Source organism: Astatotilapia calliptera, chromosome 4 (genome assembly GCF_964374335.1).
Source record: "Astatotilapia calliptera chromosome 4, fAstCal68.1, whole genome shotgun sequence".
Taxonomy (NCBI): domain Eukaryota; kingdom Metazoa; phylum Chordata; class Actinopteri; order Cichliformes; family Cichlidae; genus Astatotilapia; species Astatotilapia calliptera.
The window spans coordinates 28,850,502-28,864,140 of record NC_137425.1 but is presented as its reverse complement, the minus strand read 5'-3'; the positions used below and the strand labels follow the sequence as shown (position 1 = coordinate 28,864,140).

Sequence of the window (13,639 nt, the reverse complement as noted above, 5' to 3'; positions counted from 1 at the left end):
GCTTTCAGAAAACCACTCTGATATCAGACAGAATTGTCAGCTCATTACTCTCTTTAAGACCTTTGTAGGTCAGAGCTAATTACTGAAAGTAACTCAAGACTTTGGCATATCTGTTGATTGCAAATCTGTTCTAACGCATGCCATCTTTGAGATGACAAAGTTGGAAGGCCTGTTTGGTCAGGTCATGTTCCTTAGCTTTCAGCCCCGCCCAGATACCCACTGGCTTTGATTTACACCAGTCTAACAAGCACATCATCAGTCAGGTGTGGTATTGCTTTTTGTTTAACTCAGAGGACAAGAGCAGGGAGATCACACAGTGAAGGAACACCCTAGGAAAGTCTCTGTGCTGTGATTTTTCTCCACAGAAGACATTTTACAGCTCTACAATTGTTTCTGGGAGAAGGTATAAGGAACTGTCTGTGGAGTCCTGCTGCTGCAGCTTGTCAGTCCAACACAGGTGTGTTTCATTTACTATTTTGTCTCTGTGCCTTCCCACTATTTTATATGACTTTTATGTGCATTCTACATAGTCACAAATATTACTGTTGATGTAGTTGTCTACTTTTTTACTGTTTGTTGTTGATTGTATGGATAAACTTTTATATTTTTGTTTACGATATACAATCCTGTATTTGCTGTCATATCACCCAAATGTAAGCCATGATTAGTTAGTAGTTAGTTTTAGTTTTGATGGAGGTTTTTCTATCCATATACTGAAAGTCAGACCTGAATCATCTGTAAACTAAGTAGATTGTGTCAGGCATTGATCACATTCTCTATAGTTGTAGTTGTCCCCAAGTAGGACATTAAGATTAATATGTGATTAATATTCCACAGAGAGAGAAGGGTAAAGGTGCAACTGTTCCACCCTGAAGAGAAAACATGCAGTCACATGCAAATCCAAATTTCCTTTAAGTACAGATTATGTGCTCAAGCTGCATGCCTTAAGCAATAAACGGACACCAGTCTCTGGTTAAGACTTCTTGGAATTTCAGACTGGAATTTTGTCAGTGATTCTTCCTCATGTAAGCTGATCTGTCTGAATGAGAAAAAACAAATGTAAGTGTTGGAATTGGGTGTAAGGATCTTCCGACTTCCCTTCCAAATCGAGTAGGAAGAACCACTGTTGGCTCAGTGGACCATAAGACTGTTGGGTTTTGTTTTTTTTTAAATTATGCATTTAATTGTCCACCTGCTTGACTTAACAGACTAGTAAGATCTAGACTTCTTTCATACCTCGTGATTTCAGTAGCAGGAAGTATGATATCTCACACACAAACATGGCAGTCAAATAAAACTCCCGAAGTCCCTTTAGCGGTCATTCCTTTCCTCTACAGGAAAATCCTGCTTTTGATTGCAGGTGCCCTTCCCTTTAAGGGAAAACATGGACACGGACCATTGGAGGAAAATGCTCCCCATAGCGTAAGGGCTACCAGATGGTCTGAGTATATGGTTGATGGCTTCATAATACCTTTAATTTGTCACCTCTATGTTCATAACAAATAATTTGTCTTGATCCTTAATCCACATTAAATTTTACGAGCCAATCTAAGATTAAAGTTCTAAAATGGTTTTAAAATGTTTGTTTTTTTTGTTTTTGTTTTTACGTTTGGTGAGACAATTATATCTTCTCAGTTCCTGACTTTAATGTTGTTAAAGTCAGGAACTTAATGGTGACATCATTACAGGCACAGATAAAATATTGCCTTATGCCTGCAGTTTAGACAAACAATGAGACTGTAGATTTGTTTCTGTTTGTACTGTAAAAGGACCACTTGTAACTCTTGGACAAACTAGAATCATGGTTCCACCCAGGCTTCTTTTGTTCTCAAACATATTACTTTAAAAGTTGAAAGTTGCATGTCTGTGGATACATTTGTTTCTTTTAGAAGAAGGTTTTTAAAACTCTGCTTGTGTCATTCCTGTTATCCACCTTTCCAACTCGGCTTTAATTTTGCTTTGACTGTGACTGTGATGTTGTACATTTGTATGTCATCTTTTTGACTTGTCATGAAGCTTTTTCTTGTCCCCCCAGCACTGTGTACATTGCCATGAGAAACAACTTGGGTTGAAGGTCATTTCTCTCCATGCAACGCTACTCTCATTACATTGCACCAATGGACCCTCAGGTTTGTCCACCACCTCTCAGTAGCAGCCAGTCAGTGATTAGTGGCCTTGACAAATCCCCAGCAAGCACTTTCAGACCTGGCCACTCACGGAGCAGCAGCACAGGTTCTGGCAAGCACTCAAAACAGGTAAAAAGAAAAAAAGACACTAATTATATTGTAAAGTAAAAGATAAAACTGTAACCCACTTGGTACAAATGGGCTTCCAGAGATTTTCTCCATTTCTGCCCCCTCTTGCAATCCATATCACAGAATTCCTCCAATTGACTGACACCTGAAACTAAAAGCTGTGTTTTCATAAATGTAATTTTAAAGTGCTTTCTGTCTCTATCAGTCTCGTCACTGGGAGGTAGTGGATGACTTGCAGCATGCTGACAGGGGCTTGGTTCCAGGGTCATCTGGAGACCTCAGTATTCCTGGGATCTGTGAGGGCTACTTGATGAAAAGGAGAAAATATCCGCTCAAAGGCTGGCACAAAGTGAGAGAATTTAAACTATTTTGCTCTTCCAGTTTCTCAGTGAAACTGTAGTAAATCCTGCAGGGTTGAACAGTGAAGATTTTTATCCACAACTAATTTGCCAAACTCTCTTTTTAGAGGTACTTTCTGTTGGAGAAAGGCATTCTCAAGTACTCAAAGACCCAGCAAGATGTAAGTCCAACACAAAAACATCAAACAATAATGATACGCTCTGATGAAGAATAAAGTGTTAAATGTCCTCTGCCATTGTGTTTAGATTCAAAGAGGGAAGCTGCATGGCTCTCTGGACATCAGCATGGCTGTCATGTCTGTGAATAAGAAGACCAAACGCATAGACCTGGATGCTGGAGACAACCTGTATCACCTCAAGGTAACTTATTGGTTCCAGGATGAGTCAAGTGTTTACTGTGGCTAGAATCGGATGTATCCAAATTAAATAAGTTCTCTTCTCTCTGGTATTAGGCAAAAAGTCACGACATTTTCTACATCTGGTTGACCAAGCTGTGTGCCCATCGTGTGTTCAGAAAAAATGAGGCCATGAGTGTCCACCGTGGTGTGCTTCATGCGCTTTCTTTGGGACAGAGCACTCTCCCGGCTTTCTCTCAGCAAAGCAGAGCAACAGTCAGTATAACTTCCTGCTCCAGTAAACTGTCCACAGCTGAAAGGAAATTTACTTTGTGCTATAGGAATCCAATCAAATGGAGAATTGCAGATAGACTGGTGAACATTTTTGCGACCAAAAAATGTTTGAGTATTAATAATTTGGATGATAATACTTTAGACAGCTGACTATCAAAAAAATACAGAAAATGGTATTTATGTAATCCATGATCACTGTAGTCTGAAAAACAGCAGCTGCCCACAGATACTGTAATTGTGAAAGTGCTTTCTTTTAACCTTGATATATGATCCTGCAGATTCCTCACTATGCCAGCTCTGCATCGGTGTACCATCCAGAGATGGCAAGTCCTGCCCCAGCTGTTGCCAGTCAACCAGGTGTGACCAGCAAGGTATCAGCTTGGCTGCAGCAGACCCACGACATAGATGCAACCTCCAATGGTGAGAGCTGCATTAGAGATGGCGCCAGAAAGAGAGGCCTGATTCTTGATCATATGTCCTCCATATTTAACAATGAATACAGATTTGATCAGTAGGTGTGCCTGTCTCTTCGTTCCATTTCTAAACTGTGACCTTTAACCCACTGCCTATCAGAACTGGCTCGTTGTCAGGCAGATCTGACAGAACTGGCTCAACTTATCCAGAGACTGAATTGGCTGGAAGGAGGCTACCCTATCACTAACACAGACCTGGAGATGCGAATCAGCATGCAGGCAAGTATGCTGGTCCCAAATGTGAATGTGTGTCACTTGTCAAAGAATATTTAACAACCGGGGGGTGAGAAGTAATTTCACACAAAGTTTGATGTTTAATCTAAGCAAAAATCTGAAATGTTTTAAATGGGCTTTAAAATTTATGGTATCAAGCACAATAGGCATCCAGTAAAAAGGCTGTAACACTTCACCATAGTTTTTCTTTAGGAAATGCAAAAAGAAATTAAACAAAATACACCCATAATTGCTCATTCTGAAATATTTTTCCAGGTCATTCACTATCTTAACCAACTATATACCAGATTAGCCTTAACAGCACCATATATAAACTATAGGATGGAACTGTGATATAATGCTGTTGGGATTTCATTCTCAGCTTCAGAATTGCTCCACCCTAACCTGCAAAAGAAAATGGTCTGGAAAAAGAAGCTATAATTTTGTACTTCTGTGTTTAGAATCTCTCCCTGGAAAAACCCAAGAAAAAGAATGGGCGAATGCCGGGTCACTCCAGGACTCTGTCTCGTGCTGAGGCCATGGGGGGAATGGTAGGAATTTGTTACTTAATGTCTTGTTACAGTACCATCAGACAGCTCACCACTTTTTAGCCTCATCCAATTCTGTGACTCTTTTCCTTTTCTCTTCATCTCCAGCAGTTCACTTCCAGTCATCTGAGCACAAATTCCACTTCTGTACAGTCCATTCCAAACTACGTCTACTCTCAGCTGTCCAATCCTCAAGTCACCTCACCTGAAGCTAAGAAGCTCCACCAGGAGATCTGCACTGCTTCTCAGAGAGGTATGGCCTTGCTGCCACTTGGCTAAGTCTGACGCTCTCTGCATTAGCATTGACTTTTTTTTCCCTTTACATATTCCCTGACACATTTTGACATATTGCTGAGAGTGTGAGAATCCTCATCTATCACTTACACTTTTGCTGTGTTGCAGTTCACAGTTCTCTGAAGTCCATTCATGAGGTTTTGACCTTGGAGCGTGAGAGACTGAGGCAAGCCTGGACCGGCCCAGACATGCGGCAGAACACCTCACAGCAGCTCGCTACCATCTGTAGCACATTGTCTGAGGTAACAGACACATATGTATACAAACATGGACACTTCTGGCCTATGTGGAAGCAAACTTAACCTGACTTCTAATTCTTGATGTCATAAACCAGATAAAAACACAGACTAGATCCTTCACCATACCCCAGTTAGTGTCTTTCCAACACTCTAAATCTTAGTGTAGCCCTGCAAACGGCAACAATGGGCCCAGCCCTAAGTGATACTGTTGAGCAGGTTTGGGCTGTTTTTAGGTAAGACGGGCACAAGTTAATACAGGTGGAACTTAAAGGAACACACCTCAAGTATTCCTTTCTTTTCACACACAAATATGCATATAAAACGACTGCCGCATACTGAAACAAAGCAGTCAGGTTAGGGACTTGTTGGCTCCTGCTGTCAGACTGACTGTGCTTATGCAACACTTCTTGCTTTCCCCTTGGCTTCTTACCATGGTGCATGTGACTGCATGTTTGAACATGGCTGTGACTTTGGGCTTTATTTTGTTAATAGTTGCTTGGCAACTGGCTATCAACTGATATCCACAGTGATGAACATATCCCATGGTTAATAAATGTATGTTATTACCCTGTTTATTTACTGTTATATCACTCTACTGGAAACTGGTGAGACTTTCACCCTCTTGTTCAAAATCGCTTTAGAGTCGTTTACTAACCATAATTTAGTGAGTTTAAAGGGTAAATAAAGTTTTTCTACGAAGAATTGATTGATAAAGATCCATTTTTTTTTTTTTTTTTTTTTTTTTTTTTTGCAAGAGGGTGTTTTGTTAATAGTTGAGAGGGTGTTTTGTTAATAGTTATATCCACAGTGATGGATAATTCAGAAATACTAAATGTCTGAAGGGACCTTTCCTAACCTGTACTAAGTTCATTTACTAAAGTCCTACCTGGCCCACTAAAAAGCTCTGTCCTTGCTAAGATATTATACATAATTCAGTTTGATTGTGCTGGTATTTACTGTACTGGAGAGCAACTGCACTTGGCAACAAGTAATATTTGCCTCACCTCTGCTGTGTTTGTGCTTTGGAGTGTGCGTGATATTCGCTGCATGCATTTTTGATCCTGTGTGTTTCTTCTGCACTTCTCCTGCATGGCTTGTGTGCATGTGTGCCTGCGCGCATGCAGCTTGATATACAGTCCCATCTGACCAAAGTCCATTCGCTTTCCCTGTCCTCTGACTCTTCTGAAGAATCCTTCTGCACTGTCCGTCCAGACCAGGTGTGTAGTGTATGTGTGTAGCATTATTATTATTTATTTTTTTCTGGTGTCACTGATAATCATCCTGATTAACATTGAATTCTAGCTCAGGATCATGAAGAAATTTTATCTGACTGAAGCTATAAGATTGTGGGAAACTTTGGTCAAAAGAAGGAAAACATGGAATGATTTACAGTCTAGTGACGTGGGTGGTGGTGCTGCTGTTATTCACAGTTGGGACAGCTGCACCTACAATTGTTACAGAGCAAGTTGTGTGGGTAGCACCTGTTGGAAATAACTGTGCATGTCAGTCGTCACTGTTCTGAATTTGCTTCGCAGCACTTACAGGTAGACTTGTTTATTGGACTTAAATGGTCAAACTATAGCTGGAACCATGTTTCATCCTTACAGAGAACGCCTTCCTTAAGTCGTCACAGTAACCGTCCACCTTCAGTGGCAGATTCTATGGCAGAGTATTTTGATGCTAGCGAGGTAATAGTGTGCGAGACTTCGTCAGAGGCCGAGGCTTCTGATGAATCGGGCCTGAGTGACATTACCACCACTAGCACATCAGAGCCTGAAGAAGGACATTGTGAGTATTTACTTTCAAATAAATCGCCACTGCACGATTTTCTGTGTCACAACAAAGGTTAACATGAAACAAAAACATCAAGTCATTGTTTCCTCTGTCCTCCACAGCTGCTGCTACTCTTAACTACAGAGAAAGTTTGAACAGCGCAAGTCACAAGCCACGGCCAGTGCCTCCTGATACTGGTAAAGTAATCTTCTGTTAAGCAAACCTGTAAATTTATATTTCAACATGGTAACCGCTAATATGAAAGGAATGATAACAGTAGGACAGACATGGCTGCTAATCGTGCTTCTGATTCACACAAAATTCAGACGTGAAGTAGCCTGTATACATTTGGAACCAAACTGTTGCTTTGTCAAAACCACTTAGAATTTGAGTTGCTTCACCTGTATATGGCTGCTGCTGCAAGCCGCTTTGCAAAGCATGCTCATCCGAGCTGAAACCTATGTCCCAAATGGCACTTGCCCATGGAAAAGGGCAGCAGGACAGCCATGAGCTTATCTGGGCTAATATGAGTTTATCTGGGCTAATGTGAGTTTCTGCCATAACTGGTGCTACCCATGACTCCAAAACCTACCTCAATTATGTTTAGTCCAGTAGAGCTTTGTTGGGTTGACAATAAAACTCTACAATATACACTCAAGTATACAGTGGGGTAAAATGATGTCCTCCTGGATCAAAGGTGCAAACTGTTTAAAAATAAAAAATAAAAAAATAAAAAAATAAAAAAAAAATCTCACTGACCTGCTCCTGATGCTGCAGAGTCGTCTTCTGGATGGAGGAGGAGTAAACAGTTGGTGGGAGGGGTGATGCGGGTCAGCCATGATGCTAGTGGCTTTACGAATGCAGCATGAGGTGTAAATGTTCTGTAGACTGGGTAGAGAGCTGCCAATAATCCTCCGGAGGGCTCTGCATGTTGATGCGTGGCAGTTTCCATACTAGACTATTTAATTGTCATTTGGGAGACCTTCAACATTTCTAACCATGTATGGCCTGTAATTTAATAAGGATCTTAAGAATCTTGAAACATGCTATAAAACAGCAGTTCCCAACCTTTTTTGCGCCACGGACCAGTTTGTCTGACAACATTTTCACAGACCTGCCTTTAAGATGTCGTGGATACATACAACAAAATAAAACCAGTACCGGTACCAAAAAAAGATTTATGCATAACACACAGGGAAAGACCCAGGGAAACAGAGTTTAAAAATAACGATTAAAACCATAAATTTCATACCCAAGCCTCAACTCACGGACCGGTACCAGTCCGTAGCCCGGGCATTGAGGACCGCTGCCATAAAAGGTTTTGGAAGCACCACCAGTGAGGCCTGGAACATGTGGATATTGTGATTATTCTTGGTTAGTTGACCAGGTTTATCTCATTTTGTGTGTGGTGGTGTTGTTGTTGTTGTGTGTGTTGTATTTTTAATCATCCATTTTGTTTAATATGTTACGCTGTTTTGTGGTGTTACCATGCAGGTCGTCGCACTACCCTGCCTGCCCCCTGCGCAGACAACAGCCACATTGGCATTATGACCATCCTCTACAACAACATTGGCAAGGATCTGTCCAGAGTGTCTATGCCAGTTGCTCTCAATGAGCCACTCTCATTGCTGCAGAGGCTCAGTGAAGAACTGGAGTACTCTGAGCTGCTGGACATTGCCAGCAACATTGATGATCCATATGAGAGGATGGTGTGTTGGGATTGCTTATGATTTCTGACCCGCTGGGGGTCAAATCAAGTTGAATTTGGTGTAAGGCTTGTTCAGGATTTAGGAAAAAATTGTTTTTGTCTTGTTTGTTTTTAGGTTTATGTAGCAGCATTCTCCATCTCTGGTTATGCCTGGGCATCCTGGAGGAATCGTTACAAACCCTTCAACCCTGTCCTGGGTGAAACGTATGAGAATTACAGAGAAGACAAAGGATTCCAATACATTAGTGAACAGGTAACCTGAAGACATAATGATTCGGCTTATTGGTGTTTTAGAACAGACTTTAATGCTGTATTGTCTTATGTTTTCAGGTCAGTCACCATCCACCCATCTCTGCTTGCCATGCAGAGTCAGAAAACTTCACTTTCTGGCAAGGTGTGTTGTTTTTGGTTTCTTAAGCAAGTCCCAGATATACAGCAATCAGACCTAACACTGCAGCTTTTCCTTCTTTAATTCTGCTCTCAGATCAGAGATGGAAGTACAAGTTTTGGGGCAAGTCTGTGGAGATCATCTCTTCTGGACTGGTTAATGTTACCCTACCCAGGTGATGATTTTATGCCACTTTTAACCACAAAAGATGTGAAACAAAGGGACAGTGTTTTAATATTAATAGTAGTATACAACACCATACACTAGTACAAGAGATGACAAAGAATCATTGCTCTATATCAAGATTGGTGAATAATTGAAACTTTTTTATAAAAACATTATTGTATGTAAAAGGGACTGATCAAAAGCGTGTTTGTTTAGTTTTTTTTGGTTGTTTTTTTTTTTTTTTAAATAAATAACTGGCCTAATGTTGCTCCAAAGCTGGACAATTTCACCAAACTGTCCATTGAAGGAAGTGCAGTTTCTGGCACTTGCATGTTGGCTTAATTTTTCAAAGGCGTGATTTTTCCAGATAAAAAGGAGAAATGCAAACAGGCTAGAAGATTGATCGGATGAGTGGGAGACCTTGAAAATTATCTTGAGGCTTTTTGGATACAAATGCTGACACAGAAGTGACAATATTAAAAATGTTAGTAAAAAGTAAACAAGATGGACTAAAGCAAAGGATGGCTGGTTTGCAGTTTGCTGTCACAAGGCACCAGCATTTCTAGAAATCCATATACAATTTGAGCCTGTACGATCTACGATCTCATCTACATTTAAAAACTGTTTCAATTTCATTATGCAATGATCACAGTATAATTTGTTTTTTGTTTAGTTATGGTGATCACTATGAATGGAATAAGGCCGTTACATGTATCCACAATGTCCTGAGTCAGCAACGCTCTTTGGAGCACTATGGTGAGGTGACCATCAGAAACACAAAGAGTGATGTGTGCACCTGCAAGATTACCTTTGTCAAGGTAAGGACATGCACATATGCATATTTTTTTCTAATTTAGCCAGAGGTCCATGTAATGCATTGAAATTGTGCTAAGTGCCTTCATCTTTTCATCCCAGTCCCGCTACTGGAGCTCGGACAGCAGTAAGAATGAGGTGCAGGGTGTGGTTTTGGACCAGGCTGGGTCAGTGATTCATCGTTTCGGAGGTCTCTGGCATGAAGGCATTTTCTGTGATACACTACCTACACCAAAATGTATCTGGAAACCCAGTGAGTACCACTGTTCAGCGCTCAAATCCCTCACAAATTACTCCAATCCTATGACTCATGTAAAGACCACCGTCAACCTGAGCCAAGACTGACTCATTGATCTCTTCCACAAATGATTAAGCTAATCTACTTTATACACAAACGCTGAGTTTTGTCAACTATGTTCAAGTTTTAGATGAAAGATCTTTAAATATCCACGATATCCTTTTCTATACAGATGTACAGCCTGATGACTATGTCAAGTTCTATGGCTTCTCAAGTTATGCCAGGGAACTTAATGAACTGACTTCAGAATTGAAGGCTGTCCTTCCACCTACGGACACACGTTTCAGACCGGACCAGAGGTATCCACAAGATCTTGTTTAATTTAAACTATGGTAGACTGACAGACATTTCTGCACCATCTTCTGTGCGCTCCAATTCCTTACTCTTGTCTGCTCTATCAGGCTCCTGGAGGAGGGAAAAATAGCAGAAGCAGATAAAAGGAAGGATGAGGTGGAGGAGAACCAAAGGGAAAGGAGGAAAGAAATGGCCAAGAAAGGGGAGGAACACATCCCCAGGTTCTTCAGGTGAGAAGCTTTCCTCGTTGCCTCGTTCTGGTTTTGTGGTGGACTGTCAAAAGTCTAGTTAATAATTCAAGCAGCAACACATCTGGTGTCCTTTTCTTCAGTATCAGCCTTTTTTCTGTAGGAAATGTATATAAATGTCATTTTCTAATCTGTTTACAAGATGTGGGGTTTGCTCAAGCGCATGCCTTTTAATATGGGAGTATTTGGATATTATTTTGAATGTAACAAAGACCACAAGATGGAAAGAGATTACTCTGTCCAACCAATAATGGTGGTAAAAGCTGGTATTTAAAGCACTAAATAATAAACATGATGGCAGTTTAAAAGGAGGGGGAGGGGGGCCCATTTAGTTAAAAAAACAAACAAAAAAAACAAAAAAACATCCAGGATTGTTTCCCAGACAGGGTATAGGATGGCCTTAATTTTAAGGTGGTTTTAAAGACCTAACTAAACTGTTAGGTCAGTGGCTAATGGCTATCTTTTTATTATTTTATTATATTTTCTTCTACTGTATCATGCTGCTGAGTGACTGCTGCTCGTCAAACACATTTCATTGCAATGTTGACCCTGTGCTAACTTGCATATGACAAAACTGAAACTAATAAGAGCTTAAATAAAATGTTTGATGCCTAACATAGTTGGGTATCAGCAGCTTGTTCTGTTTTTTGTTTTGTGGTGATCGGCTGCCTCACTGATACTGTCAACAGAAGAGGTTCTTGGATGTGATTATAAACGTCACATTCTTTAGAGTGTTCTAAGAGTCTGTATTTTCCCACAGAAATCTATGTATTTTTATTTATTTAGGCTTATTAATGTTTCCAGGTTGAATGACATTCCAGTGTTGCATGTCACTAATTGGTCTGTTTTCCCAGAAAATCGGTGGATGAAGCTGGCAGAGAGGTGTGGCTGTACAATGGGACATACTGGATGCTCCGCAAAGACCCTGGCTTTGCCAATACTGAAAATCTGGATCTGTGGTAGAAATCTACACCCACCTGAACATGAGGCTGAATAAAAGCGGATTCATGTGAACACATAATGGCAGAATGAACACGTCGTCAATAAAAGTAATCAGCTATAACTATTTGTGATTATTAGCCTGGTGAAGAATAAACAGTATTGACCCAACAGCGGTGACCAAAGGGCCAAAATACTGCTACCAGTGGTGCAAGGGTATAGAGGGAAAGGGCTTTAAGAAGCATAAATGAACCTCTCATTAGTTTCATTTTGGTTCCAGTGTAGAGATGAGATGCTACTAAGGTACAAATGAAGACTGATTTAGATGAAGCCAGATGTCTTTCCTGCCTTTTTGCCTTTCTCTGCCATAAAGAAAATCTGAAATATTATCATTTATGTTTAAGAAGCAAAGCTTAACTTGAATTCTATTTTAAATTGCTGCCATTTAGGAAAAAATTGGGTAAAATGTTTTCTTGATGTAAATAGTAGTTGATTTATAACATTTTATGTCATGTGTTTGTAAATTTTAATATCAGGCTCAAAGTGTTAAATGCTTTCTTGTAGAGGGGCTTATGTGGTATTTTGCAGGTGAACTGGTGCTGTTCTCAGTGGGTCTTACTGTTTAAACAAAGTCTGTATGCATGTTGTGTTGGGTCACATTGGTGAATCCATATACCAGAATGAATCAAGCGCCATTTCAACCCAGCATTCTTCATTTCTCTGTCCTTGATGAGCTGAAACACCTCTTAGACATTTAGACTGAGTTGAATCAGTGAAGGGTTTTTATGTTTCAATAGTGGATTTTTTAATAAGGAAAAGAGATGGCTGTTAAATCATTGTGAATGTTTTCTTTCAGTGGTTTAGTTTCAAATAAAAGGTTCTAGATCAACATTAAACTTCTGTTCATTACTAAACTGCACTACAAAATTGCTGCCTAGAATCTGGACTTGTAAAGAAGTGAATATTTGCAACTGTGGTTGTTGTGAAATCCTCCAGTGCTGACTCATGCTCCTGTTTGGTTATCTTTCAAGGCTGTCATTATGTTGCACACACAAGCAACTGAAGCATGCTAACACGTAGACAGCAGGTGTACATGTTGTAACATTTGTTTGTTTTTTTTCCCTTATTCACCAGGAAGTGAAACTCTTAATATTCTTGAGTAGCAGCATATTTAAATCTCTTATCATCCACCGAAGCGGTTTACTATACACAGTTGGCAAGATATGTGGCCTTGTCAGTTTTGTCATGAAAGTGAACTACTTCTTTTTACCTGGCTAAATCACAACTTATGCTGAACACATGACCTGCTCCTGTCCAGAGGTCTTTACAACAAAACCGGCTTCTGGCTTATTCAGGTAATTTTTTTGTACTAATGCGGTTCACTTCTTATCGGGGTAAATCACCATGGTAACTTAAACTGTGAACGTAATCTGCTCCAGAGCAGGTTTGGTTCCAGATTAGAAATCAAGAGACATGCCGTCACCACCTGCTGACCTGACCTGATTCCTGATTCCTCAGACCTGTGTGTGGGTGTAAAATTTTGTGGGTTTTGTCTTTTTGTTTTTCCTTTTGACAGTGAACAATGCAATGACTGTTTTATTCAAGCTGCTGAGAGAATTAAAAACTAAAGGCAGCAGGTTATGTTCAGAGTTTGGGTTTAAAATCAAGCACTCCATTTTCATAGATTCTTTTATGTAAAGTATGTTTTGAGTGCAACATGGATTCTCTGCTGGTGCAGCTTGTTAAGGCACACCTTACTAAAACTGCTGAATGAAGCCTTGCATTGTTAATGGAATATCCATGTGTTTGTTATAAATGTTGTTGTGATTATTAGCCTGGTGAAAAATAAACAGTATTGACCCAATAGCAGTGACCAAAAGGCCAAAATCTGCCTATTTGTCTGTTTTTACACAGCTGGAAAGACAAATACACACCAAGAATACCTGTTCAGCCAATAAAATTAATTTCACTTTGATCTGCGACAAACAGACTATCGGGCTGTG

At 40.1% G+C, this 13,639-nt stretch overlaps 1 protein-coding gene across 4 annotated transcripts; it reads left to right on the top strand.

Moving 5' to 3' along the window:
• Window positions 1–273: 273 nt before the first annotated feature.
• LOC113021312 (oxysterol-binding protein-related protein 7-like) lies at window positions 274–12,527 on the top strand. Of its 4 annotated transcripts, XM_080301023.1 has the most exons (24): window positions 398–457; window positions 1,338–1,422; window positions 2,036–2,255; window positions 2,461–2,604; window positions 2,722–2,775; window positions 2,861–2,974; window positions 3,067–3,225; window positions 3,522–3,663; window positions 3,817–3,935; window positions 4,391–4,480; window positions 4,586–4,730; window positions 4,880–5,013; window positions 6,135–6,227; window positions 6,618–6,798; window positions 6,906–6,980; window positions 8,278–8,492; window positions 8,607–8,744; window positions 8,822–8,885; window positions 8,976–9,054; window positions 9,718–9,862; window positions 9,960–10,110; window positions 10,328–10,454; window positions 10,557–10,679; window positions 11,552–12,527. In XM_080301023.1, exons 3-24 carry the CDS (start codon window positions 2,088–2,090, stop codon window positions 11,658–11,660), a joined length of 2,769 nt encoding a protein of 922 aa, XP_080157149.1. In that variant the 5' UTR covers window positions 398–457; window positions 1,338–1,422; window positions 2,036–2,087; the 3' UTR covers window positions 11,661–12,527. The 4 variants fall into 4 exon arrangements, with proteins under 4 accessions (XP_026021696.1, XP_026021695.1, XP_026021697.1 ...); XM_026165911.2 differs by lacking the exon at window positions 1,338–1,422 and having other exon boundaries at window positions 274–457; window positions 4,589–4,730; XM_026165910.2 differs by lacking the exon at window positions 1,338–1,422 and having other exon boundaries at window positions 274–457.
• Window positions 12,528–13,639: the final 1,112 nt, after the last annotated feature.

Bases quoted from the DNA above. Each gene is read 5' to 3' on its own strand.
- LOC113021312 (XM_026165910.2), top strand. From the start codon at position 2,088: ATGCAACGCTACTCTCATTACATTGCACCAATGGACCCTCAGGTTTGT. The intron at 4,731-4,879 runs GTATGGCCTTGC...GCTGTGTTGCAG, and splicing joins CTGCACTGCTTCTCAGAGAG to TTCACAGTTCTCTGAAGTCC. The intron at 10,680-11,551 runs GTGAGAAGCTTT...CTGTTTTCCCAG, and splicing joins CACATCCCCAGGTTCTTCAG to AAAATCGGTGGATGAAGCTG.